Here is a 27,807-nt window from a genome sequence, read left to right as displayed (position 1 = left end):
CCTGATGAACTGCATATATCACTTAATTACTGTAACCTTCATCTACACTTTATCACAATTTTTATTTGGTAATGCCTTAAGATCTCACATGAAGAAGAGGGCAGATTTCAGTCTTCGAAACTTAGTGTTATAATGTTTTTTATCATGCTTTACTGGAAAAATATCCGAAATTCTGTTATCTATTTATACCTGCCATCATCAATAACAAACAATTTCATAAAAAACATAAATATGGTAAACTCAATGGCAATTCCACTCATGGCCAGTCGTCGTGTAAACATGGTTTCAAGTATCAGCGAGTATTTATTTTTCATTTCAGCAGACATTTAGAAACTGTAAAATATATGTAATTTCACCAACATACCTATGGTGGAGTATCCAAGTGTGATGACAGCGGGAAAAATCAAAACAAAATGTGCCTGCAGTAGATTCATGATTTGATTCAGTGACTCCAATCACACGGTAGGCATAGTCCGGTGGTGAGGCTGACGCTGTGCAAGCGGTGCGGGTTTATTCACTACGTTGACCATTATCATTCTGGAACAAAATATAATGTTTTAATATGGAGTTTTACTTACCTTTAGTACTTCAGTTTGAACAATAAAAATTTCTGTTGGGATATTTACTTTTTACTTGACAAGGATACTAATCACAGGCCTTTAAGATATTATTTCAAACGAGTAAAAGGAATATTTTATTATTCCTTTACGAGTAGGACGAATTTAAATATAAGTTTTAGACATCTCACAAAGAGGCTCTAACGAAAACAATTGTATATATAAATACGACTCACAGTATTTACTGGAAGGAGTGATATGTTTTACTTACGAGTACCGTAATAATTTCTAGAGATTTTGATAAAATTTATGTTTTTAAATTATTACAAAAAATATAGCATACAGCAAACATTTTAAGGTTCAATGGTTTTTTTAAACACTGATTATAAATATGCCAGAATTTCTAAATTTGGTTACCTCTAGTTTGTTGTGGAGCAATAGAACAGTTTTTGTATTAAGGACAGTTATCTTAAAGTGGTATGCATTCAATAAATACAATTATTTTTCCAACGACGTTTCAATACCAACAACGTAAATAAATTGTACAATTTTATTCCTCACTGCTTAAGAAATTTAGTATAAAATATTTAAAATGGTTTATTAAAAAAATAATAAACTATATAGGAGAATTGAAACAATAAAGTATTATACATTGTTTAACGTTGTATATTTTACATATTTAATATATTTTACAAGTTATAAAGGAAAAAAGCTTAAACGTGTTCTTGTTATGTGGAAAGAGTATATTGATGTGCAGCTATACGATGTATTATGTACAGAACAAGTATTTCATCCAGTACTTCTTACTGCGTAATAATGCTCTTAGGAGTAAACAGATACGGCGCGGTATTAAATAAATTGTACAATTTTTATTCCTCACTGTTTAAGAAATTTAGTATAAAATATTTAAAGTGGTTTATTTAAAAAATAATAAACTATATAGGACAATTGAAACAATAAAGCATTATACATTGTTTAACGTTGGATAATTTACATATTTCATATATTTTACAAGTTATAAAGGAAGAAAGCTCCAACGTGTTCTTGTTATGTGGAAAGAGTATATTGATGTGCAGCTATACGATGTATTATGTACAGAACAAGTATTTCATCCAGTACTTCTTACTGCGTAATAATGCTCTTAGGAGTAAACAGATACGGCGCGGTATTAAATAACTTGCCAGAAAATAACGAAAGTCGCACCAAAAATAATTTTAATACTCTGTTACTATATCTCATATATGTTAATTCTTTTAACAAAATAACTTTTCCTGCGATGTTATTGATGTTCTAGTGGTTATTTATAAGTACTGTGTGTAAAGTTCTTAAATTATATTGTTACGTATAATTTTAACTTTTTGTCCCAAAAAGTAAGAATATTTCTTCGTTGAAACCGCAGAATATTATTATTCTTTTGCATTAAGGGTTGTTGTAAATGCAAATGCAATTTTGAGACAGCCCTCTACGTCTTGAATAAATCAATACTGGCCTATGATCAGGACAATCATAAACTGTTCTTAAAATATTGAGGACATTTTAAATATTTTTTTAACCCTTAGAAATAATAAGTTGATTAAGATATTCTTAGAAATGATATATATATATATATATATATATATATATATATATATATATATATATATATATATATATTCAACACTTAGGTCCTATACTAATTAGAAAAATATGCTTACGACGTCTAATCTTTTAGAAGACTCTATTTAAATATTTTCTTCAAGAAATACAACCATTAAAAGTATAATCCTACTTAATCATTTCAAAATAATGCTTAAAGAAGAATGAACAACAGTTTCAAGTTTGAATTTATTATAGTTCTTCATTAAGACGTCCTTTCTCAGAAAGGTTGAATTACAGTTTTTTGTACGGACGAAATAAGCTTATAATGAAAATAATGTTAAGATTTAAAGGGTTATCTTTAAAAGGCAAGTTAACGGTTTTGAGTGACATAAATGCTTAACAATAGCCGACGTCTTGAGACCATCATTTATTTCCCTGTAAATTGCAATTTAAACTCCCTTTGTCTGTTGATGGCCTGATTATCTCAGCGTCTCTCGAGCAAGCGATGTTTCTCTCTCTTCGCTCAATATTTTCATATCCCGGTGGATTAGGTCTCTTAGACAAGAAATATTTGTTACCACGGTAGTGCTCATTTCCTTTATTTAAAGTTTCATTTTTTTTACAAATGAAAAATGCCGTGAGTTTTTTTATTCAGTATTAAAGACAAAATCTTTCCTAATATAAATAATTAATCATTGTGGTATTAACATTCCTACCATAGTTACGCAGTAAGTTTTCATCATTCAGTAATTATGGAATTACAAATATTTTCAATGTGAGTACCTATACCAATTATTGGTAATATAAACTGAGGAATAAAAAACTTTTGATCTAAGTAAAAAATTTAATAAATAGCTTTCTTTGTTTTGTGTAACATTTTAGTAATGTATATATTAATATAAAACAAACTCTCCAATAATGTAAGTTTTTATTTTCGTGAGGCCTTTCCTACTCAATGAGAACATCCTCGGACCCACATAATTGAATAAAAGTAATTTTATTTCCAATAAGAAAAGAGCTTCAAGAATGTATTTTAGTCATTTTTTAAAAACCAGATTTTAAAATTATTTCTGGACTGCTATTGGCAGAGCAGTATAGGCTTTTGTACTTTGGCACGGAGATAGAGATAGTGGAGGTTTAAATCCTATCTGTGACCGCTGTTATTTTTATCAGCACCATCAGCATTGTACTATATTGACTATCCCATTGTACTGTTTTATCTGACAAGGTCAATGCACAGGCCAGTTGACCATGAGGACGGACAGCATTAATACAGATCAACCTCATCTCTTTATAAGCATAATTGCATTGACTTGGTCAATACAAAAAAAAAAAAAACAAATATCCCGTGACCAGGAAAATTTTACTAATCTAAGTATTAAAACACTGATGGTTGGTAAAGTATAAATTACAATGAACAATTATGAAATTCTATCGTTGCGACAACTTATAACAACCAATTCGTTATAATAGTTTCCTGTAGTTAAAAAAACCTGAACGTTTTTCCTAAAACAAATTATAGTTTTCTTTTTACACGTAATTACTTAAAGCAATTCTTTGGAATCGCATGCATATTAATAAATTGTACGATCGCTATATCGGAAACCTTACGAAATATATGGATTTTCTGAAGTTTAAATCCGGCAGTTTATATTCATATTCTCAATATAACGGATAAATTCGTGTTGTGTGACAAAACTTTAGTTTGAAATGCTTTCTATTTGGTGAGTGAGTGGAAAGTTGCATATAATTTATTCGTTTTATAATACAGGATATTATCGTATCTGAAAGGAATAAACTGAGTAACTGCTTGGTGAAATTTAAGTTAAGTAATGCATGATACAGTTCAGTTCTAACTCAATGAATATTTTATCTCTTTTTTACAATCAAAGTTAGAGCTAACAGTAACCTAAGGACCAACGGCTTAGAGGTGACTTTCAAACCACCACCAATGGCCGGGCAGGCGGGCTGCTTCCAAGTAAAAGATTGTTAAACGGTCGCTCACTCATCCAAGCAGCAGCCATGCTCGACGTTGCTTGATAAGATTATATTGCGATAACCAGTGTACTTGCTACACTGTGCTATTCGTACTGCAATTACTAATGACCATTATAATACTTTATACTGTGGGAATTCAGTAGGTAAAAATTGTGATATAAAAATATTGTGGAAAATATTACTTCTTGGAAAATAGCGTTTTAAAACAACCACAATTTTTAATCGTCAGGAAATGTCTTGTTACAGATGGATTTACTATTCATAAAACGTTTATATCTCTATGTATTTTCTTTTTATACTAATGCTACGTTTTTTTTTTAACAAAATCACCAATATCTTTATTAAAAACGTGCGTTTAGACTTACAATCTCAGAACAATCATAAAAACATTGATCTTTTTCTTCTATAATATTAAGCTATAAGTTTACTCATATTTGTTACCAGTTTAATTAAAATATCCCCAGTAAACCTATTTAGGGTATGTCAGATATGTTTCACTACTTTAGTGCGCCCCTATGTGTAAAACGGTTTTGAGGCATCAGTATTGGTCGTGAAATTATTACCTTGCTGTCTGGTAGCAGGTTTTTAACTACATTTGTGAACAAATCTTCTATTAGAAAATTTATGTTCACCATTTTGTAATTTCCTAAAAACTTTTATATTCTTTCTATCTATAAAATGTGTTTTGAATTTTTAAGTAATGTAAGGCATATTGAGGCTTAAGCATAAAGATTTTGAAGAAAATTAACAAAGGCTATAATCGTAAAGCTTAAAATTAGATACGATATGTTTTTTTACATAAATGCTTAAGCACAAAGATTTAGACGAAAATTAACAAAGACTATAATCATAAAGCTTAAAATTAGACAAATATGTTTTTTACATTTAAACAACTCAATAAGTAACTAAATGGTTCGCTTACCCCTATATTTAGAGTAAGTGTTAAATATTAAACTTTATTTCTCACGATATCACAGTTAATAATGCTGAAATTGATAGCAGATGTATAACCCTAATTCTTTTTACCTCCAGGTGTTGTTATTATTATTGAAATATTAACAAAATTCAACTTAAATAACAAAACTTCATGGAAACATCTATATATAACAGTAAATAATTTTTATTGGCAACTTAATCTAAATAAAATAAATCAAAAGCTTTTACACGCAAAGTAAAAAGATTCTTTAGGAAAATATTACTGATTAAAATGGGGAGAAATATATTTAAATCGTGTGTAATTTTGTACCTTTGATGAAATAAAAAGGAAATTATGTAATACACACTCAATAAGAGTAAACATTCCAAATCTGACGCGTGCATATGCAAGATTTAAAAACAGGTGTTTCCAACATAGTAACGTAGTAGCGGAATAAAGAGTGATGAAAGATAACCGTAATATATTGCCCTCAAAGCGGAAACTCGGCGACGGAATTATTCACAAAGCGAACGTCTCGCTTTATCTCGGTCTCCGTATTTTTATTTACTTTAAACTTTTTGTAATATTCGCGTCAAGGGTAGAATTTCAAATCGAAATTCAGTACGACAATAAATAATGAAATACATATATTGTACGTTTAAAAAATTGTTATATAATATTAGGGGAAAACGAAAGTTCATTTCATTTTAGGTATGGAATACCATTTAAATCATAAGGAATGTTTATTGGTAAAGGATAATCAGGGCCAAAAATAGTTCTAAATTAGAATTATGTTGTAATTATAACTTTCGATTTAAATCCAATTCATATATAAAAATAATTATACGTTATAGGTTTTGTAGTTTTTATCCCGGTTTTGGATACATATTCTATATAAAATAATAAACAAGAGTACCTTCTAGCTGGTTTTGGATCATACATTTTATAAATAACTGTTTAAGGCAATCTACGGTTTCGATGGGAGAAAATAAATTAAAAAGACCCTTTGAAAAGTAAACAGTGTGGTCAGTGTGCAACGAACTGATAAAAGGAGAAAGACAGTTAATGTAATAATCTTGTTATTAGACGTATTTAAAATAAAACATTCAGGGACATTCTGTATTATACATGATGACCAAGAATTGTTTTCTGGGCACCCTTTCCGAGGTCGTAGTAAAGATCTAGTATCAAACGCATTTTGTGTAGAGAACACAAACGCATTTTGTGTAGAGAACACAAAATACCGAAATACGTATGGTTTTGAGTGCTTTCTTATGTAAATCTGATAGAAGCATAAACTATATGATTGGAATTACTAACGTACTAAATATATCTATAATGTTTTGAATTTTTAATCGATTACCAAGTTCTTCTTCTGCAACTTAAATCATTTCTTAACACTGTATCTAAATAATTGTTTTAATTCTAAACGCTTTGCAGGAAACAATAGAGGTAAATAAATTAATGCGATTATTAGCTGAGCTGTAGCGAAGCCTAACACTCGTGGCTGTGGAAACATTTTATTTCTTTCTGAAAGTTTGTCTGCCTGTATTTCTACACGATAGCTCGTAAACGAATATGCTTATCGAATTGAAATCGTCCATAAAACTTTTCTATAGGAGAAACACTGCGTTTGATGATGGTGCATGTCACTCCATGGAATTTGGTTTAAAGTGAAATATTTACATAGGTTTCGTGAAAACCATGATGGCAAGCAAAAAGTTACAGAAAAACTAAATTTTTAAAGAAATTTGTAAGAGATTGAAAAATGTGACAAATTAATACAATTAACCCACACAACATAATTGTATGGTATAATTGTATTTGATGAATAGAATTTTATAATTTAAATAGTGATATGAGACAGAATTGAATGAAACAATGTGGCAAGATGCGTCAAGAAATATTTCATACGAAGGCTTCAATTTCAACAAGAGTGAGTTCCTGTACTGTATTTTATTTTAAAGTGAATGACCTTATACACTTCAGTAGAACTGTATTGGCACAGAAGCAAAGGTGTTCTATCTGATCGCAATATATTCAACAGGATGTATCTACTGGAAACGAAAAGCACGGGTTCAAGTCCATTTACACTCGACTTTATCTGCAGTTACACCGTACCTACTTGAGCTCATGGGCATTAACACATTCTATTTATAGAGTGTGGTCGATTTAATAAAACAATGGCACATGCAGTCACACAGTTATGAATTGAGTTTAATAACATTTTAACTGAATAGCTGTTGCAATGTTTATGCCAAATATTTAGGGTCTTGTTCTTTTAATTATCCTTTATTGTAATAAATTAACTTATATACTAGGGTGCTAATTAAAAATATCTATGTAGTAAATGTGGTATAAATCAAGAAATAATTAAATTGTGTTCCTTATATACAGTGCTGATACGTGCCACAAGAACTAATCTCTAAATTGTAAAAATTGTAAATAAAAACTGCTTTAACAAATCAGGATTAATATATGAAACAATGGATCTTCCCACTACACCCTAAGATAAAATTTATGGAAAATGTGTTACACATCACTATTCTTATGCGAAATATCGAACTATCATCCAGCTTACAGGATAAAATGTTTTAAAGGGACATAATTATTTTTATTTCATTGAGAAAATCTACCAAACATAAAGTTTGTAAAGGTTTACAGATGAAATAACGAAATTAATATGGATACAAAAATGTTTAAACCCTGCAGATGAGAAAGGAACAAATTTATTAAATCTTAAACATTTATGAGTATTAACAGGGAAAGTGCATTTCGTTTAAAAATTAAACCTGCTATTTTAATTTCAAATAGTAATTGTATTTTATATACAAAATATAAATATTTTTTGGAAATGCCAAATTTCTGGATATACTGAACTGCTCGATACAAAAACGTTAAAATTAATCTCCTTTAGACCCAACCTGTGACTAAATACGTAAACGAAGCTACGCATTTGTATAATGTGACCAAATGAAGTAGTATTATAGCTACTTAGTATAAAGTTTGTTTTTTTACGATGGAAAGATTGTGAAGCAAACAGGGCTTTTTCAGGACGTTTTCCATAGTTCAGTGATACAAAAAATCAGTAACAGTGTGTTTGAGATCTGCAATCTGATCTCATCTTCAGGTGAACTTTAGATTACAGGTCACAATAGGTCTGCATTCACCAACCAATCACCTACAACTTAACTGGCAAATGTCAAAAAATATTTTTTTCCTTTATTTAGTTTTTTAAATCATATTTTATTACAATTCACATTTAAAAAAAGGAAAACATATAATTACTAGACCGTAAATCTATGTAAAATAAGCAGCGGTTCTTAATACGAGTACCAAAGCTGGTTTAATTTCTAACTACAGTATATATATTTCAGTTAATTATAAAGGATTTATAACAGATTATTTTGCAATGGTACACAACCACACGTGTTGCATACCAGACTTCGCTGTGGTTGTATGTAACACTTTAATTCCATAACTGCATATTTTGTTCCGTGTCATGTAAAAATGTAACAAGTTCTACATGTTCGCAATTGTTTTGCAAAATCTGTTATTTCTTTGTTGAAATTACCTTATGTAATGTGACAGTACACATAAGACCAATATAAATATTTTCCTTAAAGTGCGTTCAAATCAAATGATTTCAGAATAAATGTTTCCTGTATGGAAAAGGATTTCATCAACATTTCTAAAATAAAGTTTATAGTTTAGTTTGTTCTTGATCCTTCTTGCAAAAAGGAAGTCATACAATATTCACTCCCTCAGATGACAGGCTTTGTTACCGCTCAACCAATGGCCGTTTTCTAAAAATATAAAATACTGAACAAATTTAAATTATTAGATGACTTTCTTGTTGCAGAAATAGAGGTAAGATTCTTCAATGGCGAGATTTATTTTGTTACATGTATATATTTTGATACATACCAAATAAATTTAATACTTTAAATAACGAAAATACACATGTATTTTTATAGAATTAGTGGTAATTATTAAAATTAAAACGCTCACATTACCAATTTGAGTCTGCTCCGTAGAAAAACATCTTTTTGAATTTTTAATTTAGCTTACATAACATAATAGTCTATCGTCTGATATATTACGTTGTCACAAACGCACTTCGCGTAGATTACACAATATTATGTAGCATAGTTGCCCCTGGTGTTCAAACGCTGTAAAGTTAATTAAGATCTTCTAACGAATATGACTCAAGAATCCAAAAGTAAAGTTTACGACATCGTAAGACTTCAGATGTTGCACTATAAGGAAGGTCAACTGGAGTTTAAATCAACACTCAGATTAGTTTAAACCTTTTGCAACATAGCCACGTTAATCGTTGAAGATCCTTGTAGCATTAATGTTGTAAGCATTATACTAAAATTAATTATAAAATTATAACTAGTACAAATGTTAAAAGAAAAAACACAATTCTTGAGATCAATTAAAAATATATATTGTATTAATATACTGTGTTTTTAAATTAAATCTTACACGTGGATCTATAATATACTGATATATATATTATATATATATATATATATATATATATATATATATATATATAATTTCAAAAAATATATTCAATATATATGTTTACCTGCTTGACAGTTGTTCTAACCGCATAAAGGAACACCGAGGTAAATATAGTTGTTGATGACAGATAAGTAAGAATATATGGCCCACACCGGAAACTGTCTGACAGGACAATTCTGAACGGAAATTCCCTTTCCTTTATCAAGCACTGCTACAATCGCGCCAAACATATGCGTTTCAATAACCATAAACAAAAACAATTCTGATTCCGAGGATATATTTCTCTTCGCATTTGCGCTAAAAATAATTGCAATCTTATGTGCATACAAAGTAACGGGCTATCCAACACGATAAATTTTACATTTAATCCGTGTATCTGACCTGTTACAAGTTTTAGTCCAAGATTAAATGCCTTTCAATATATATATATATATATATATATATATATATATATTTATTGGACTGTCAGCATATATATATATATATATATATATATATATATATATATATATATATATATATGCTTATGCTCAGAGAAACACAGATTAAAATTGGTATTTAACAATTAAATAATTAAATTGAATTCTAGACGTAGTGGATACTGCCAACCAGTAATAACCAAGATGCAAACTATCCGTTTATTCAATCCTGGAATATTATCCTCAGTAATGGGATATCAGATAAAATAAAAAAATTATGTAGAGATAACAACATTACAACAGAGTTAAAACATACACTCTCGTGAAAATGGAGATAAATCATAGTACAAAGATTTTATTAAATTGAGTTACGTTATAAAATGTAGTTGTAATGGAGAATATATAGGTAATTAAGGAATAAATATACTAATAAACGCTTCGATCAGGAATACACGAGAAATGGGCTTTCCTAGTAAAGACAATAATTTTATATCATTAACCCTCAAAACAACATCGTATAAATTTAGATGAAGCCAATATAAAAAATCTAAAACTTAATTAAATTAAATTATATTAACTGAGGCTAATAAATTAATTTACTAGTCTTACCAAACAAACACTTATCGAATTAGGCCCATTTGTATGAAAATTATAAAAAAATAAGTTAAAACAGAAAACTGAAGTATCATTCAGATTGTATGCGTGCAATAATGAAATAGGGGGTCATGGTATGTTTTTAAAAATTAATGCAAAGCTGACCACATTTGACGACACATTTTTGATGCCATGATTATCGCCAGGTACTGTTCAGTTCTCTGTGATTGGTCTGTCAGAGAAGACTTATTGTGACTCTTATTCATTAGTTAGACTGTATTAATTAGTTTTTTTTTTCATTAAATGCATGTTTTACATATAGTGTACATACAGATAACAGAAAACATGCTCTGTGTGATTCCTGATGTGTGTTAGAGAAGGTCTATATGATTTTTTACTTTTACCTAGACTACGTGTTGTTAGTTATTTACCTGAGTAAGAGATCAGATTTAACACTTCGAAACGTAATGTTACTCTTGTTTTTTGTTTCACTGAACGATGGCAAACGTTCGAAATATTTTCCTTCGATGAGATTGTTTTGTTAAATCTATGATTCTTGTAAAAAGTGTTTTGTCACAATAGGAGACATTGAGAGACGAAGAACTAAACACATTTTGTGGGAGAATCAGTAGTTTCAAGAAATAACACCGAAATCAATATTGTATTTATGGAATAAACAAAGTTACTACAGTAGTATGCCTTTCCTAATACATATTGAAAAGAAAGCCAATATAGATAATATGCAAATTAATCGCGAGAAAGCAAACGTTATTTTTATATTTAACTTATATTATAATTAATAATCTAGATATAAACGTTAAAATACAAGTACTTTACAGTACAATCAAAACCTGTTAGAGAAATGCCATCTCAACGGTTTAGTCTGGACCGTGACAGGAAGCAATTCAAACAGGATAGCAATCGGTTCCTCCCGGTCTTAGGGCAAATTGTAACAAGATATAGTATACAAACTGCGAGTTTCTGTTACACATATAGTATATATGTAAAATCTTTTCCATAATATTTATTTAAAAAGGTAATATTAAATTGTAATAATTCAAACCGTAGATATAGTTTTGTAGAACTAATTCAATACTTAAGTCAATTTACAATAATACACTATCAATATAACTTATAGATAATAAAAGCAACTATTAAACTAGAATTTAAAGCCTTCAAACTTTAAAACATTTACATTCATATTCAGAAGTATGTAATAATATTGATTACCATTTAACCCATTTTATCTTACCAACACCTTTACATTCTCATTATATTGTGTTAGCTTTCTTAAGTCATCATGGTAGCAGTATTATAATAGTATATGTAAGTTAATTTATATAGTTAGTTTAAAGAAACATTTGTCTGGAGATAAAAACATATTTTATTTAATCCGCTGCAGTAAACTTTATTCAATTCAGGCGTCAATATGCTGTTAAACATATTGAAAATTGAAAGAGCTTCTGATTTTATTGCCAACGCTCCTATACTCGCTCTATCCAAGCTGGCATACATTACGTGTTTATACTTAAGTACAAAATAGTGGTAACTGCTCTGTACACTTTGCTTTATTAGTGATAAATGTTACTTGCTGTACATAATTTTTTTAACTTGAATATAAAACAAAAATGAGAATGTTGAGTTTAGCTGTAGTTGATCTTCTTCTCTTAATGCAGAGTGGAATGTCAGATTGACTGTCAAAAACTCAACTCCTAGAATCGGATGCACGATGGAGCAGCCGAGTGTTTTTTACAGATAACCTAGCTATGAACGGAATTGCTGATTCAATGTGAATGTGGAGATCTTGCTTTGAGATTATGCCTAAAACATCATACTGCTCTTAGTCGTGCATCTGACAAGACAATAAGAAAACTTTTGTCCGAACTTAACTAAACATTTGTAGCCTTGATGTCTCTGATGTCATAAAATGTGATCAGTTGTAAGCTTTTTGTCCATGAGTTTTTTTTAGGTCACCTCAAACAAAATTGACTCCAGATTCCTGGAGTCAAGACTGTGACAGCGTGAGATTCCAGACGATACTCTAAGAGGAACCTGAACTGGAGCTAAACCTAACATTCTCATAAAATAAATCCTTACCACCATAGCTACTGTACGTGTAACCTTATGAGCTTTGTCAATAAAAAATTATAAACAATTTACAAATATTTAGGATCAATAAGTTAGTATAACGTTTTATTTTCGGTCATTCAGATATTTGAAATATATAAGAAGAACGAAAGTTTGTATCTTATATTAAACCTCAAATCGCTTTCAGGTTTACAAGTAACTAATGAATTACGTTTGGATTTACAGATTAGTGATAAGTTAGTTTTTGATTCATAAATGCTTTATTTATAAATTATATGAGCTACATGGAGTTTTATATTGTGATGTATGAATCAATTTCGGACGAGTGTCGCTGAAGCATAGTATTGAGTAGGCTAGCAAAATTATTTACCTGACCTTATAATCTAAAGGTGTAAATATTCATATTCTGTACGATTGACTGCCTGCTAGTCTCACTGCAGGACATCTCTAAAATAAAAAGCATGCAACATCACTTGTAGTCGAAGGACCCTTATGAAACTAGAAAAAGACTTCATATTTTTGAGGCAACCGTTAATTTAGTACAGTAATTACTTGTGTGTAATACTATTTTTCAGTTAATTACAATAAAAAAAGTTTCAGTTTCGCCACCAGATAATGGAGTTTCACAATTTAATCTTCAAAAGTTATGTAAAGACATACACGTTACACTCTGTTGGCTATAGATGGCAGAAGGTTGATATAAAGAAAATACTATAATAATATTAATATCAATCCCTTATTATAGAAATTAAAATCGACTCAGAAAATATGATAAATTACCAAACAGTACTACTTTTATTTTATTTGGTGAAAGAAAGGGAAAAGCATAAATTTACGATTCAGCAAGAAAATATTACAAATCAGCTGCTATTGAAAGGATAGTAGGATTTTGGACGTTGGCCATCACTATTTGGTACAATAACATATACCGATGATTTTATACTTTTTGTAACACATAAAAATGGCAAATATTCGAAAGCCAACTATCCTTTTAAGTCCTAAATGACAAACCTTAAACAATTGCTTTTTAAGTTTTGTTCTTCGGAACTACGTTGCAGCTTTTGAGGTATGTTTTCAAATGAGTTGAGTTTATTTTTAGGTATAATTTACTGCTCAAGACTCCTGCAGTTTTAAGTCTCAACAGCATCAATATCACACAAAACAGTTATTGAAATTACCTGTTAGTATGAATAAATGTTTGTTTTAAAAATGTATGCAATGTTAAATTTAATATTCACCAATAAATAATTATTTCTATAAGAAAGATATTATTAAAAAAATCATGGTAACCTTAATTTTGATGAAAGCAAAATTATAAAATCTTTAATTGTAAACTTTGAAAAGTCACAGCTACGAAATACAATTATAAAGCAATAATAAAAGTTTAAAAACTTATATCTATAGGGCTAATTTGCCAAAATATATTACTTTCTGTTTTCTTTGTAGTGATATCATTTATAATTAGATACTGCTTGAGTAGTGTACATTACCACACATTGTATATTCTAAGTTGATGTTTATGTATTAAGTTTTCACAACATGGGAAGAGGGTATATTTTAAAGCGAGGGATATTGAGTTATACATTTTCTAACATCTTATTTAATATAGTAAATCTTATTATAATTTCCAATTAGACTATTTGATACCTGATAGATGGAGAGTAAGTATTAAGTCCAATACATTGTAAAACATTTGTGAATGGGATAAATAAACTTTTTGGAATGTAGCAACACTGTGGTGACGTGGACAATAAAGAGTTTACACAGCCGAGGGAGTTGAAAGAAGGGTTGTGGGGAGTGTGGCAAACCAATTGTGGTGTAAGAGGTAGTATCTTTGTTCACTACTCGCAATTTTCTCTCTTTCAACTTTGACTCATTGATGACGGATAAGTGAAATCAATTGACGTCATTATTAACATGAAAAATTACCAAAGCCGAATATTTCTACTATGAGTATACGAGTCGCTTTAACAATATTTAATGTTAAACTCCCATTGTTAAAATATAAACTTTTACTATAACTAACTTTCTATTTTAAACTTATAGCAGATCTATTGAAAACCAACTATAGAACATAATTGTATAAAATTAATCAGTAATTATTAAATAATGTCATTTTAACTATCACATATTAAAGGAAGTTATTTTAAGTTATTTAATATCATAAGAAAAGTACAGTTTCTGTACTTTAATTGTCTGAAGTGTTGTTGGAGATGGAGAGATTCATGGTGAACCCACTGAAATGCTTGAAGTGTAATAGAATTCAATTCTAACTGATGACATCCGACGACAGGGATTCTGAGGATCTCCTCAAGCACCTCCGGTATCACTCCAATCCTTTCACCTACCTCACCCGCTTGACACAACCTAGCTCACATATTCTTTGCTAAATTTATGATAAATAAATGTTTTACTACAGCATATTCACTACTGCAATCTATAATCCTGATATGCTATTAGAATATTGTGGTGATATTGTATAGAGTGTGTCCCAGACTACGCGTCCGTTATTATATTAGGTATACTATATAAGCTAGAACCACAAACACAATTCTACACTCGTAGAATGAGCTACTGGCAATTAGATACAAATCGTTTTATCTGTTGTATTGCACGTAATATTACTGTAACTGAGAAGTCGATATGCAGTTGGAGAATATAAATATATGTACAATTTAAATTTGACATAAATTTATACTGATATTTTAATTTTACAAATTACAAAATCAACATTAGAAAATGTTTTTTATGGCTATATCTTTAATTGTTTAAAAATATCAAAAACCAAGGGGTTTCCTGTTTTTCAAAGGTCAACCATGTACACTAATCTAAAAGGATTAAACTTTTAAATTATATTTTTGAAATTGTTTCCAATTCATTATAAATTAAATAAACCATTCACTATTCAATGAGTTTGGATGCAACATTTAAAGTCTATTATTCATAGGAATTACTAAGGTAGTCAGGAAAATGGGGAATATTACATAAAAACCAAGGTATTATTTTAAACAAATAAAGCCTTAGATGCGTTTTTTTGCTTACTTATACCCTAGCACAGGATAAATTAGATATTGATGTCTTATAACAGAAATTAAGTTAAACCAATACTCTATGCCTAAAGTCTAACATGAAGGAATGAAGATGAAATTTTAATGTTACGCCCAATTTGTTAATGTTACATATAGAAATAAAGTTAAACTAATCCGTTACGCCTAGTGTTTCTCAAAAAGAAAATAAGGTGAACTATTATACTGTCAGACTTCAAGATAATAAGTTAAAACTAGTATGTTACACCCAATGTCTGATTTTTCGCTGCTTGATATAGTTACAGATATGAGAAATGCCACGATACTAGCCTGAAATTGGTAATCACGCTTACCTCATCCTAAAGTACACTCTTTTCACTATGAAGACATTTTAATGTTAGTAAAGGTATTAAGCAATACAATATTTGATTATGAAACTAAAAAGTGTATAATTACCAAAATTTATGTCACTAAGTAAAATCTAAGACAAAAATACTTAAACTTCATGAAATATCGTGTATTCCCTCAACGGTTTCTCAGAAGATGTGCTCACACCTAGGAACTTTGTAATAGCAAATTAAATTAAATTTTCATTTTGTCTAACGTTATATAAAAACTATAAAATTATTTCTACTGCAAGCACTTGTATATTGAATGTTAGACTGTCCATGTAGAAAGACTTCTATTTTAAATATATATACAGGGTGAGTGGCTCTTGGTGTGACAACATTTTTTGGGTTATAACGCAATGTAAATGTGATACAATGGTTGATATAAAAAAGTCTAACTCCAAAAATTAGGTCTGAAATGAATTATTTTCAGTTTTTCTAAAAAACCCGTGTTTTTGTACGGAAATCTGATATTTATCAGCAACGTATAGACATATGTGAGCAAACTACATAATTTTTAGATTCTCCGTTAAATTTTAAATTTGAAAAAGTTATCGGTTTAAAAACGGTAAGAGAATAAAATTAAGCTTCAGGTCGATTCAAATGGCAAAGTTGCTAAGTTCAGAAAAACTGAAATATCATTGAACCCCACATGTTTAACACACCCTGTACACAAGAATGTGTCAAGTGATATTAAAAACTTTGCCATTTAATGGGCTTTAAAATGGTATGCCATATGACCATAGTGAAGTATTCGGTTACATACTTTTATCGGTTTGAATATTAAAAAAACATGCAAGCTACAAAAAGATTAACATAATTTAATAACAACTGTACTTAATTTTTATGTTTTATAAAACTGCCTCATAAAACAAGGAATTGAAGATTACAAAAAGGTAAAGCAGTTTAAAATAATTTGTGGATGCTAGTTACAGATTAATGGTCACATCCTTTATCAATGTTTTAATTTCTTATCTTATCACTTTCACCAGTATTATTGTACATTCATTCCTTATTATGTTTTAGAAGACCAGTGTCCACATGAATTATTTCTACCTCCAATAAACTATTTTTCTGTCCAATTCAGTCAAGTATAGGCTGCCATGGAGTTCACTACTCAAGAATACGCTGATATGCACTTTATTTACCGGTTTTGTGATGGAAATGCGCGTGCTGCCCAAAGAGAGTATCAAGCTCGCTACCCTGATCGCCGACTTCCCAGTCATTCTGTGTTCTCAAGACTCCATCAACGTCTTGTGGAGGGAGGTACAGTTCACAAAAGACCTAACGAAGTAGGACACATTGTTCATGATGTAGGATTAGATGAAGTAGTTCTAAATTCAGTTCGGAATGATAGTAGTAGACAACTTGCTAGAGACGTAGGTGTATCACAATGGAAGGTTTTGGACATTTTGCATAAGAATAAGTTCCATCCATACCATTGTACGCCTGTTCAAGGTCTGAAAGCAACTGATTATGCTCCTAGAGTACAAATCACCCACACCGGACAAGGGAACAATCCTTTCAAACGCGTTTTAGTATTAATGTTTGGTGTCGAGTCTTTGGCGACCAATTGATTGGCCCTCATATATTTGATGGAACTGTAAATGGAACAAACTACTTAGCTTTTTTGCAGTACGACCTACCTAACCTTATAGATGGTTTGAACAATGCTGAAAGAGACGAGCTTATATTCCAGCAGGATGGAGCCCCTCCACATTTTAATGCAACATTACGTCAATGGCTGACTGAAAACTATCCCGAGTGGATTGGACGTGGGGGAACTGTCGCATGGCCTGCCCGATCTCCCGACCTTACACCTATGGGCTTTTTTGTGTGGGGTTTTTTAAGCAGGAAGTTTATTCCACCCCAGTAAACTCAGAAGAAGAATTACGAGGCAGAATTGGTCTGGCTGCTCAAAGGCTTCGGGAAAACTGTCTTTTAAAATGACCGTAGGAGCAATGAGGAAGCGAGCAAGAGCTTGTGTGAGAAAAGAAGGTCGCCATTTTGAGAATGAACTGCAATGATTTTACATTTAATGTTTTGTGTTCATGATGTATTCTAATTTTAATTTACCTTATTGATAATTGATTAAAGTTCCATTATTAAATATCTTTATTAGTGCTCGAAAATTATGTTTATTATACCGTCCTATGACTACTAAGTGTTAACCTTTAACCTATAATGATTTTTTAAAATTACAAAATACCTAAATAGTTGGTATGGCATACCTTGTTTTATGAGGCAGTTTTATAAAACATAAAAATTAAGTGCAGTTGTTATTAAATTGTTTTAATATTTTTGTAGCTTGCATGTTTTTTAATATTCAAACCAATAAAAGTAGGTAACCGAATACTTCACTATGGTCATATGGCATACCATTTTAAAGCCCATTAAATGGCAAAGTTTTTAATATCACTTGTCACATTCTTGTGTACAGGGTGTGGTAAACATGTGCGGTTCAATGATATTTTAGTTTTTCTGAAACTTAGCACCTTTGCCATTTGAATCGACCTGAAGCTTAATTTTATTTTCTTACCGTTTTAACCGATAACTTTTTCAAATTTAAAATTTAACGGAGAATCTAAAAATTATGTAGTTTGCTCACATATGTCTATACGTTGCTGATAAATATCAGATTTCCGTACAAAAACACGGGTTTTTTTAAAAAAACTGAAAATAATTCATTTCAGACCTAATTTTTGGAGTTAGACTTTTTTATAACCGCCATTGTATCACATTTACATTGCGTTATAACCCAAAAAATTGTGTCACACCAAGAGCCACTCACCCTGTATATGGAAACACTGGAAAAAGTTTAACGTAAACAAAAATATGTAGAGGGAATGGGAGAGGTTCGTGAATTATTCCGTCGCGAGTTTCCGCTTTGAGGGCAATATATTACGGTTATCTTTTATCACTCTTTATTCCGCTACTACTTACAATGGTGAAACATCTGTTTCAAAGTGATGCATATGTAGCGTGATATTTTCATTCATTATTGATTTCTCACTTCAATTAATGCTTATTTAGAGAGGTATGAATGTGAAAACTTACTCCTGAAGGGAAACCAGATTTTTTAACTAAAACCTTTCAATATCGACTAAGCTTTTATCAATGTAAGGAAAATATAAATTTAAAATTATTAAAAATGTCATTATTATCATATTCTATATTATGTTATCATATAAATATATCATATTATTATATTATCAATATTTATACTGATCAACGCAAGAATAAATAATTAGTATTTTTGCCAATAGTCCAAGAATTGCACCAAAGTAATGTGATTTAATTGTGCATGGCATAGAATTAAAACTCTTATATAAGAAATTTCAGAAATTAATTTTTAAAGCAGACTATCATTTTTGTTCTTATTACATAGATTTTCAATATCATCCTTTATAAAAATACATAATATAGTATCAGCAAAAATCTGCATTTCAGTCTCGATCTCTGCACATATTTAGGCAATATATTATGTGGTTACCAACGATCAGTCGTAATATAATCAACATTAAAAAGTTTAATATTTATCTACAATTTAAAATTATACTTACCCGTATTTAAAATTGCAAATGCAACCGTAATATAGTATCCTTGCCAAAATTAATATTGTATTTCAAAGTTTTAGTTAGAAATTCCTACCGTGTAGAAAACCTAACAAAATGCTCTTACTTAGAATAGAATTCCATAAAAACAATTACTTTTACAAATCGTACCCGACAATGTTTTATTCATCAGCCACTCCTGTCTTGCACAAATTTAAAAAAAAGAACAAAGAATTCGTAAAGAATAAGTAAATTACATTGAAACTCTTGGTACCTGTTATAATTTTGATATTTAATTTAACTTTTGCAAACTCTCTTAAATACACCACAGAAAGTTGCTTTATAAGAGAACCATCCGTTTATTTTGTGTTCTTTCATAGTTCCACTCCAATTTCTTTTCACTTTTCTTAGTAACGATGTTTCAAATTATTTTTTATCTTGTTTTATAGCAAAACCAAGTAAGCTGTTTATAATATACAAATGTATAATACATTTCGATTGCTGACAATCATGCAATATAAAGTTTATATATATTATAAAAAATACCGCATTATTTTAAGAAAACCTAAAGTTGAAAAATAAATATGAAAATTTATAAAAAACAAGCTTTATCTCCGCATAGACCAATAAGTTATATAAATTAATGTAGTTTAAACATGGACTTGAAAATATGAAAAATGTTTCCTCACACATATTTAATATTTCCAAAAAAGCTGTTGATTCCCAGCGTATGTATTTACATTTAATTAGCATTTCATTATTATTATATTTTCAAAACAAAGTCATTTAAAAAGTCTTACATATGAATAAAACTGTCTTATAAAAGTAAGTATTGATACTACGAGAAATTGTATCAGTTTTGATGATTCTGGCTCTGGTAGTTAGAGTCTCATTTGATATGCTAATAATGTTACCGGAATAACTTAGGAACAGTGTTGTTAATTTTGTTTTCCTCAGAAAATGAATTGTTTGCTTTAACTGAAGCACTTGTTTTGTCTCAGCTCTTGTTTTGAGAGAGAGAAACGTTTGGTGAATAAAAAAAGCTCGTAAATTTGTATGCACGTTGCATATCGCTAGTTCATTTTGTCTCACAGAGAAAACAAAATATCTTTGTAATTTTTTGGGAGAAATTCCATCTTTAGTGCTTATTTGATAACAGATAACTGGTCATTGTAAATTCAGTAATTACAGAATACAAATAAATGTACATAATTATGTATGTATAGCTTATTATATATAATTATAAGGAAATATATTGCAAATTTAATGATAATTTAATAATACCTATTTTTCAAATTCTGTGTTGTCTGGTGTAAAAACTATGTGCGAAAAATAGTATTTTATTATTTATCAGTATAAAAATAGCATAAACGTTGTTAATAACTAGAAATTTTCTTGACGATCAAGTAGTTATTTTATAAATAAATTAAACAAAATTAGTTTACAGGGCTATAGAAGTGTGCCCTCTTATGTGTTGTGTACATCATTGATTTCATCAGAGATTTCAGAATGGTTCTCAGAGACCTGGAGACAAATCTGTAGCATATTCAGGAGCGTAGAGTTTAAGGAAACTGTGAGGTGGCATTGATTCACGAAATTAAAAAGTTGTAAAGGTGAGGTAAAGTGTTTTTAAGGAGAGTTAAATTATTGTGAAGGTGATTTTCTTATGAAATATGACGGAAAGTAAGGAGGAAGTGTAAAAAAGACGAATCTCAGACAGAATGCTTTTGACAGCTAAGAGGCCATTTGAGGATTTTAAGAAATATTATTGTGTACGTGTCAATGATAAGGATAAAAAGGTTTGACCCTTTTTTCTCCAGAAGGTTTAAATCTGATAACCGGATTTAAAGTAAGTTTTCTCACTGGCACCCACATAATAACATGATAGAACAAAATCGATAAGGAAAATATGTTTATTGAATGAAATACATCAGTTCATCGAAGATTATATTTCATAACTGACTAGATCTAGGTTAAAATATGAATGCATATATTACCTGTGTTTGGAATAAAAACATATTTCGTACAAATTATATCAAAATCATTTTTATCTTTTTAAATTACCATGTGGAGCAAAAAGTAATTTAATTCAGTTTTGAACGGAATGATAAACACTGAAGAGTATGCGATGTATTTCATAATATAGAGTAGTATGATATGGAAAGTAAAATATAGTTAACAAAATATACTTTATGAACAAGTTGTTGTACAATATTATACTTATAGTTGGTGTTTGTAGAACGTAGGAAATTTATATGATCTACAACATTTTCTGAATACAAAATGAGTGTATAATTTTATGTAATATCTTTCCATTTTCACATATTTAATGAAATCGTGTAAATTTAAATATCACGATTGTAAAACAACATTTAATTCGGGGTTTCCTCAATTTGCACTAAAACAGACACTTAAATATCTTGAAAGCAAAAAGTGCATAAAAATGGTCTATAAACAAACAAATACAGTGGAATCTATTGTGGTAAATGTACTAATGTGTGAATTATACATTCGTTATATAAAGTAGTAATCAAAGAATATATAGTAAAGAAATTGTCTACGTAAACCCAATAGACAGTATTGGCAGGAAGTTCAGAAAGTCCATCTGATCGCAATATATTTATCACGACTTATCCACTTGAACAGAATTGTTTCTGTTCAGTTTTATTTACACTCGAAATTTGCTCCAAACCTGGCATCATGGATATAATTAACTAAATATTTATGAAGTGTAGGCATGTATGAACACCAACAATTGCATAATAATTTGACCAATAAAATCGTAAAGAAGGTTAGTTAAAATTGTGCAGATAAAACATCAACCCTATATTAATGTGACAATGATCATATTACCAAGTAAAGGATTTTAACATTTCAATACTGGAAATATTAAAAATTGTTAAGTATTGCATAATTTGAGTAATCTACACCACGAGTTGCATAATATGTTTGCATCCAATTTTGAACAAAGTTTTTTTTTCTGCCATTTTATAGTTTCCGTTATTTTTACCCATAAAACAATTTAAAATGCTCACTTACCCTTTTAAATCTTCTAACTGTTCTTATGATATCCTTAAATCTACATGAAGTGTATATAAATATATATATATATATATATATATATAAATATATATATATATATATATATATATATATATATATAAATATATATATACATCATGTAGGTTGTGCATATATATATATATATATATATATATATATATATATATATATATGCAATTAGAAATATAGGTATATGCTCACATTAAACAGCTTAATGATTTTTTATGAATTTCAAAAGTTTTTTAAGCTATTATTGTTTTGCCCTGTAGGTGCGTTTTTCAACAATCTTCCATCTTTGAATTTGACACACATGTGATTTTTACCCTAAACAGCTCACCGTCAACACCGGTATGTTAATGTACGTTGAAGTGTTAAATCTATCTTTAATATATATATCAGTAATAATTCCGTTACTTTTCAAAACCTTATAGCTAAATCATATACATATTGTAACATAAAATAATGTCACTTTACTATTATAACAACCTACTTTAAAAGTTTATGTAATAAAGTAAATAGCTTTATATACGTTTCTGCTTGATAAATAGTGACATGTTGGAACCTACTTTAAAAAAAATCGGCATTTTTATTTACCTGAGGCTATTGTTACATTTTTACCAACTAAAAATGGTGGTAAGTTATAATTTAACACCAAAGAGATGAGTCAGTAAAGTTACGCAGAGCTTAACAGTTAAATATCATAAACATGACCAATGCATGTAGGGAGGGCATTCTGTGACATTTTCGTGACAGAGTCTAGCCTCTTCAGTGAAATATGTCCTAAGTACACTTTCACTCTTCCAATACACGGATGGCAAAGTAGCCTATATAAAGAATTATATTAACTTTGACTAGAGTAATAATATTTTAAACCTGTTAAAGAGTCACAATTATTTCAATTCCATGTGTAACTAACTTTCTGTAACAAATGTATATACAAAGTTTAATATACTTTTAGATAGACCTACGTGCTATTTTAATAACAACACAGAAAAGAGATATAATTCATATCTAATTTTATAACTAAATAACTCAGCGGATAGATGTGTATAGTTTTGCATGGAAATAAGCCATTTTAACATTAAAAGATATATATATAGTATATATCAAATGGCTAATAATAAATAATCACTGTTCCAAATTTGAAACAGAATTTTAGGATGATCGGTCCATAACGTAGGTCTTCTTATTGCAATTTCACTTTTTGAATAAAGTGTATAAAACTTGAATTACAATAATGATACTAGACCATAATGTGATGTAGCCTAGGTTGTAAAGTTTCTGAACAAGAAAGATATTTTGGCGATGTGTCAACTACTTATAACCGTGGTTATAAAACAGTAAACAAGGTAAACTTCAGCAAAAATATATTCTATAATTAGATGAAGTAAAGAAAAGTGATTTAGGAAACTATTAGTTTACTACCTAAGCTGATCAATGGCCAACCAAACTAATGCTAAAATATACTAACAAAGGTTTCCATTATTAATTTGTGATATTACATATGAAAATAATACATATATATTTAAATTCAAATTATATATTACTGAATATATACATTTTATACGTGAATATCTCAGACCTCGACTGTAAAACTGTAACATAAACTATTCTTACAAAAAACAATTCATACAATACAATACAATCAAACCATACATTGCATAATACTAAATAAAACTAAGTGGCGTTTAAATATATTTCCAGGGAGTTAATCTCCCTGTCTATAAGGTATTTTAATGTGATTTAAAATTATTTACCTTCGTTTCTTTTTCAGAATGTAACCTACTAAAGAACACAAATTCCGCACGAGACACCAGACCCTCGGAGCGAGAAAAAGATATCTGGGAATAAGGAGATCATTGGCGTGTCTGGTAGGAAACCTGTGATCGGCATTAACTTTATGGAGGGTCAAAGAGTTTCTTAAGAAATACAAAATAGACTTAAAAACATAAAGCCCGGGAAAGGAAAAGTTTAAAAGGTATACGTGCTCTGTAAACACCCTAGCATGAAGTCAACAAGGGCAAACCTAAAATAGCTTGGAATATTCTTTTTTTCAACGAAAACCTTTAATGTGTGAGATGGACCACCCCAAACATCTGTTCCATGGGACCTAAGGGGAAAGAAACTACCATAATACACAATCAACAATGATTTATGGTCCTTATATAGATTTAATTTCCTAACAATGGAAGAAAGCTGTACTTAACTTGCTACAAAGATCTGAGACAAGTTGAGATAAGGACAGTCTACTATAAACTGTTAACTCAAGGAACTTACCCCAGCATTTCTTAACTCCAATGTATCTAAAGAAAATGATTCGACATTTGTTGAGTGTTCAAAATATAAAAAAAAGTTTAATCACAGTTAAGATCTAAGATTTTATTTGATAGTCATTTATTTAACGTTATTATAGAAGGGAAATTTAGACCTTCAAATTAACATTTCGTCATTGCTTATAGTAAAGTTTTTTCCAATGGAAGGTCTAAAACTATATCATATACATTAATGATAAATAATTCAGGTCTAAGAATAATTCCCGTGTCACTCCAAACTTTAACCATCAGAGAAGGAAGCCCCTACACCTCCACTAACCGCTGACGAATTGATAGCTACGAACTAAACCATAAAAAAGATATTTTTCACGCCATAGCCTTGCAGCTTGTTCCAGAGAATATAATGATTTACCCTGTCAAATACGCTTGATAATTCACAATAATTCCCAGCATGGGCACGATTTTCCGACAGTTTCACCACTTCATCAACAAAATTGCACACTGTCTGCGTTGTAGATCGATTCGGCTTAGACCCATATTGATAGGATATTAAAATAGTATACCTATTCAAATGGTCTAACAATCTTTGATACTATTTTTTCATTTCCTTTCGATAGAGAACATAAGCGGGAAACATATAGGTAGTTTTTAACATTGCTTTTTCACCTTTTTAGAAAAGGTAAACAGTTTTGGCGATATCCGACTGTATACCTGCAGACTTAGATTTATGAAAGAATAGGTTTGTAATTATTTTTAAAGAGTAATAGACATCTCTTCAATACCGGCCAATGTTTTTGATTCAAAGGAGAGGTTGTTGACAGAAACAAATGAATTAAGGGGAGAGTATGTATGAATGGCCGATGCTCTTAAATGAAATCCTGCTTTAATAATCAAAATACATGATAAGTGACTGTTAAATATTTTTGTTACCTCAGTTGGTGATTCAGTGTTTACCCCGTTCTTCTTTTTTGTAGGATATGCAGAGGGACATACTTCACATGTCTCCCTCCTCACAATATTCAGACAGTCTTGCATATAGTCAGAAGTCTAGCGTGATTGATCTACTACTAGTCAATACAGTAAAGTTGACATATATTGAGTCTACCACTATTCAATGCTTAATTTAGCCTTTAGCACGTAATTGACTCCTGAAATTGAACGTGTAAGGGATGTAAAATGGTGTCGAAGATGTTTAAAACTAACTTTTTTAATCGTTTCAACATCAGAGACACCTAGGCAACACAGGAACTATATCTGGTTTTTTAGCTGTTATCCAGTGAATCGTCGTGAAAAGGTACTCTGATTCACTCATCAGATGTTTTACGATATTTCAGACACGATTATAAATCATAGCGGAACAAACGACGTTTCTCACATAACTGTAATGGGATTATTTTAAATTCTACACGCTGCACTAAGTGGAAGGTTGCAATGAGGATATTCGCTTTTATCCAACCCTTTTTGACAAAGAAAGAAGTTAAAAATTCCATGGTTTTATTATATTAAGTACAAGTATTTCAACATGTAATTTTATAACTTTAGTTTAAAATCTAAAATTTTTAAATTTCACTTGAGAAGCGAACCAAAAGTAAATAACCAATAAGTTTAATTTACATTAATATCTATGGAATAAGTTAACAGTACAATACAAAATTCACATTATATATAGTCTTATATTTATATGTGTAACTAAAGTATGTTGAACATCTATTTACATTGAAGAAAATAATAAACAACTAACAATGGAATCACGTTAAACGGATCTTCGATATTCATTACCATTTAAAAATACTGAAAGCAAAATTTCGAACCACTTAATAGATATTTAATTATCAACATCTTAAAAATGAATATAGTAACGATAAATAATTTTAACGACTATATATTTGTAAAGAATATTAAAACCAAAACAGTGTGTGTGTGTGTGTGTGTGTGTCAATTTAATTCTTTTTATATTCAATAGTTTAGATATTTCTAATCTATTACTACCGTTTATTAAACTGGAAACTTCCAACCTTATACGGGAAGGTTATGTTTATAAACTCCTTAATATATGGATATAAATGGAGTCATAGAAATGTTTTAACAGAAACACAAAAGCCACAACTAATTACATCATACCTTAGATTAATCAGCACGCGTCCTTGGTTTCTAGTGTATATCTGCAACACACATAAATAGAGTTACTTAAAATATTTATTGGGTTGTTAAATATTGATTAATTGAAGTGTAGTAGTATAAAGTATATGATTCCATTCGAAGATAACAAAAAAATATTTCGGAGTAAAATACTATGGAATTGATAATATGTTGATATATATATATATATATATATATATATATATATATATATATATATATATATATATATAATTATGTAATAAGAATTATTTTAAAAAAAATATGAAAAATATACAGAAACATTTTTGCAAACAAATATTTAATTCGGAGTGGAATACTGGGAATTAGCTAAATATCCCAATAATATAGATAACATTACAGAACCGGTGACATTTATTATAGGATAACAGTATATATTGTAACTTGAAAATTAAAATATGAAAAAATTGTATATAAGAATTAAAACATTCTTAAACATTCATCAAACAATTCACAAAATACATTTGGTACACAAACACTTATAGAAATTATCCTTCTCTTTTAAAGAGAAGATTAGAAGTTGGCAGTATCTGTTAACTGTTTCGTCAGAGAACCGTCTCTTAAAGGTCACGTAATTTGATAACTGGTGTTCTGCTTTGAAGTACCGACTTTACGTTAACTTAGTCAACTACAGGTGAGAGAACTCTGTTTAATTTCCT

General features: G+C 29.6%; 1 protein-coding gene across 1 annotated transcript in view; it reads right to left on the bottom strand.

Moving 5' to 3' along the window:
• Nucleotides 1–27,152, bottom strand: part of LOC124365794 (lachesin-like) — a 51,677-nt gene extending 24,525 nt beyond the window's left edge. Inside the window, exons 1-2 of the mRNA XM_046821814.1 lie at nucleotides 27,110–27,152; nucleotides 365–537 (exon numbers count right to left, since the gene is read on the bottom strand). Coding sequence (XP_046677770.1) covers nucleotides 365–434 — 70 coding nt within the window. The 5' untranslated portion in view covers nucleotides 435–537; nucleotides 27,110–27,152. The remainder of the gene's footprint in view (nucleotides 1–364; nucleotides 538–27,109) is intronic.
• Between the last annotated feature and the right edge of the window lie 655 nt (nucleotides 27,153–27,807).

Source organism: Homalodisca vitripennis, chromosome 7 (genome assembly GCF_021130785.1).
Source record: "Homalodisca vitripennis isolate AUS2020 chromosome 7, UT_GWSS_2.1, whole genome shotgun sequence".
Taxonomy (NCBI): Eukaryota; Metazoa; Arthropoda; class Insecta; order Hemiptera; family Cicadellidae; genus Homalodisca; species Homalodisca vitripennis.
This window is presented reverse-complemented; position numbering and strand designations above follow the sequence as displayed.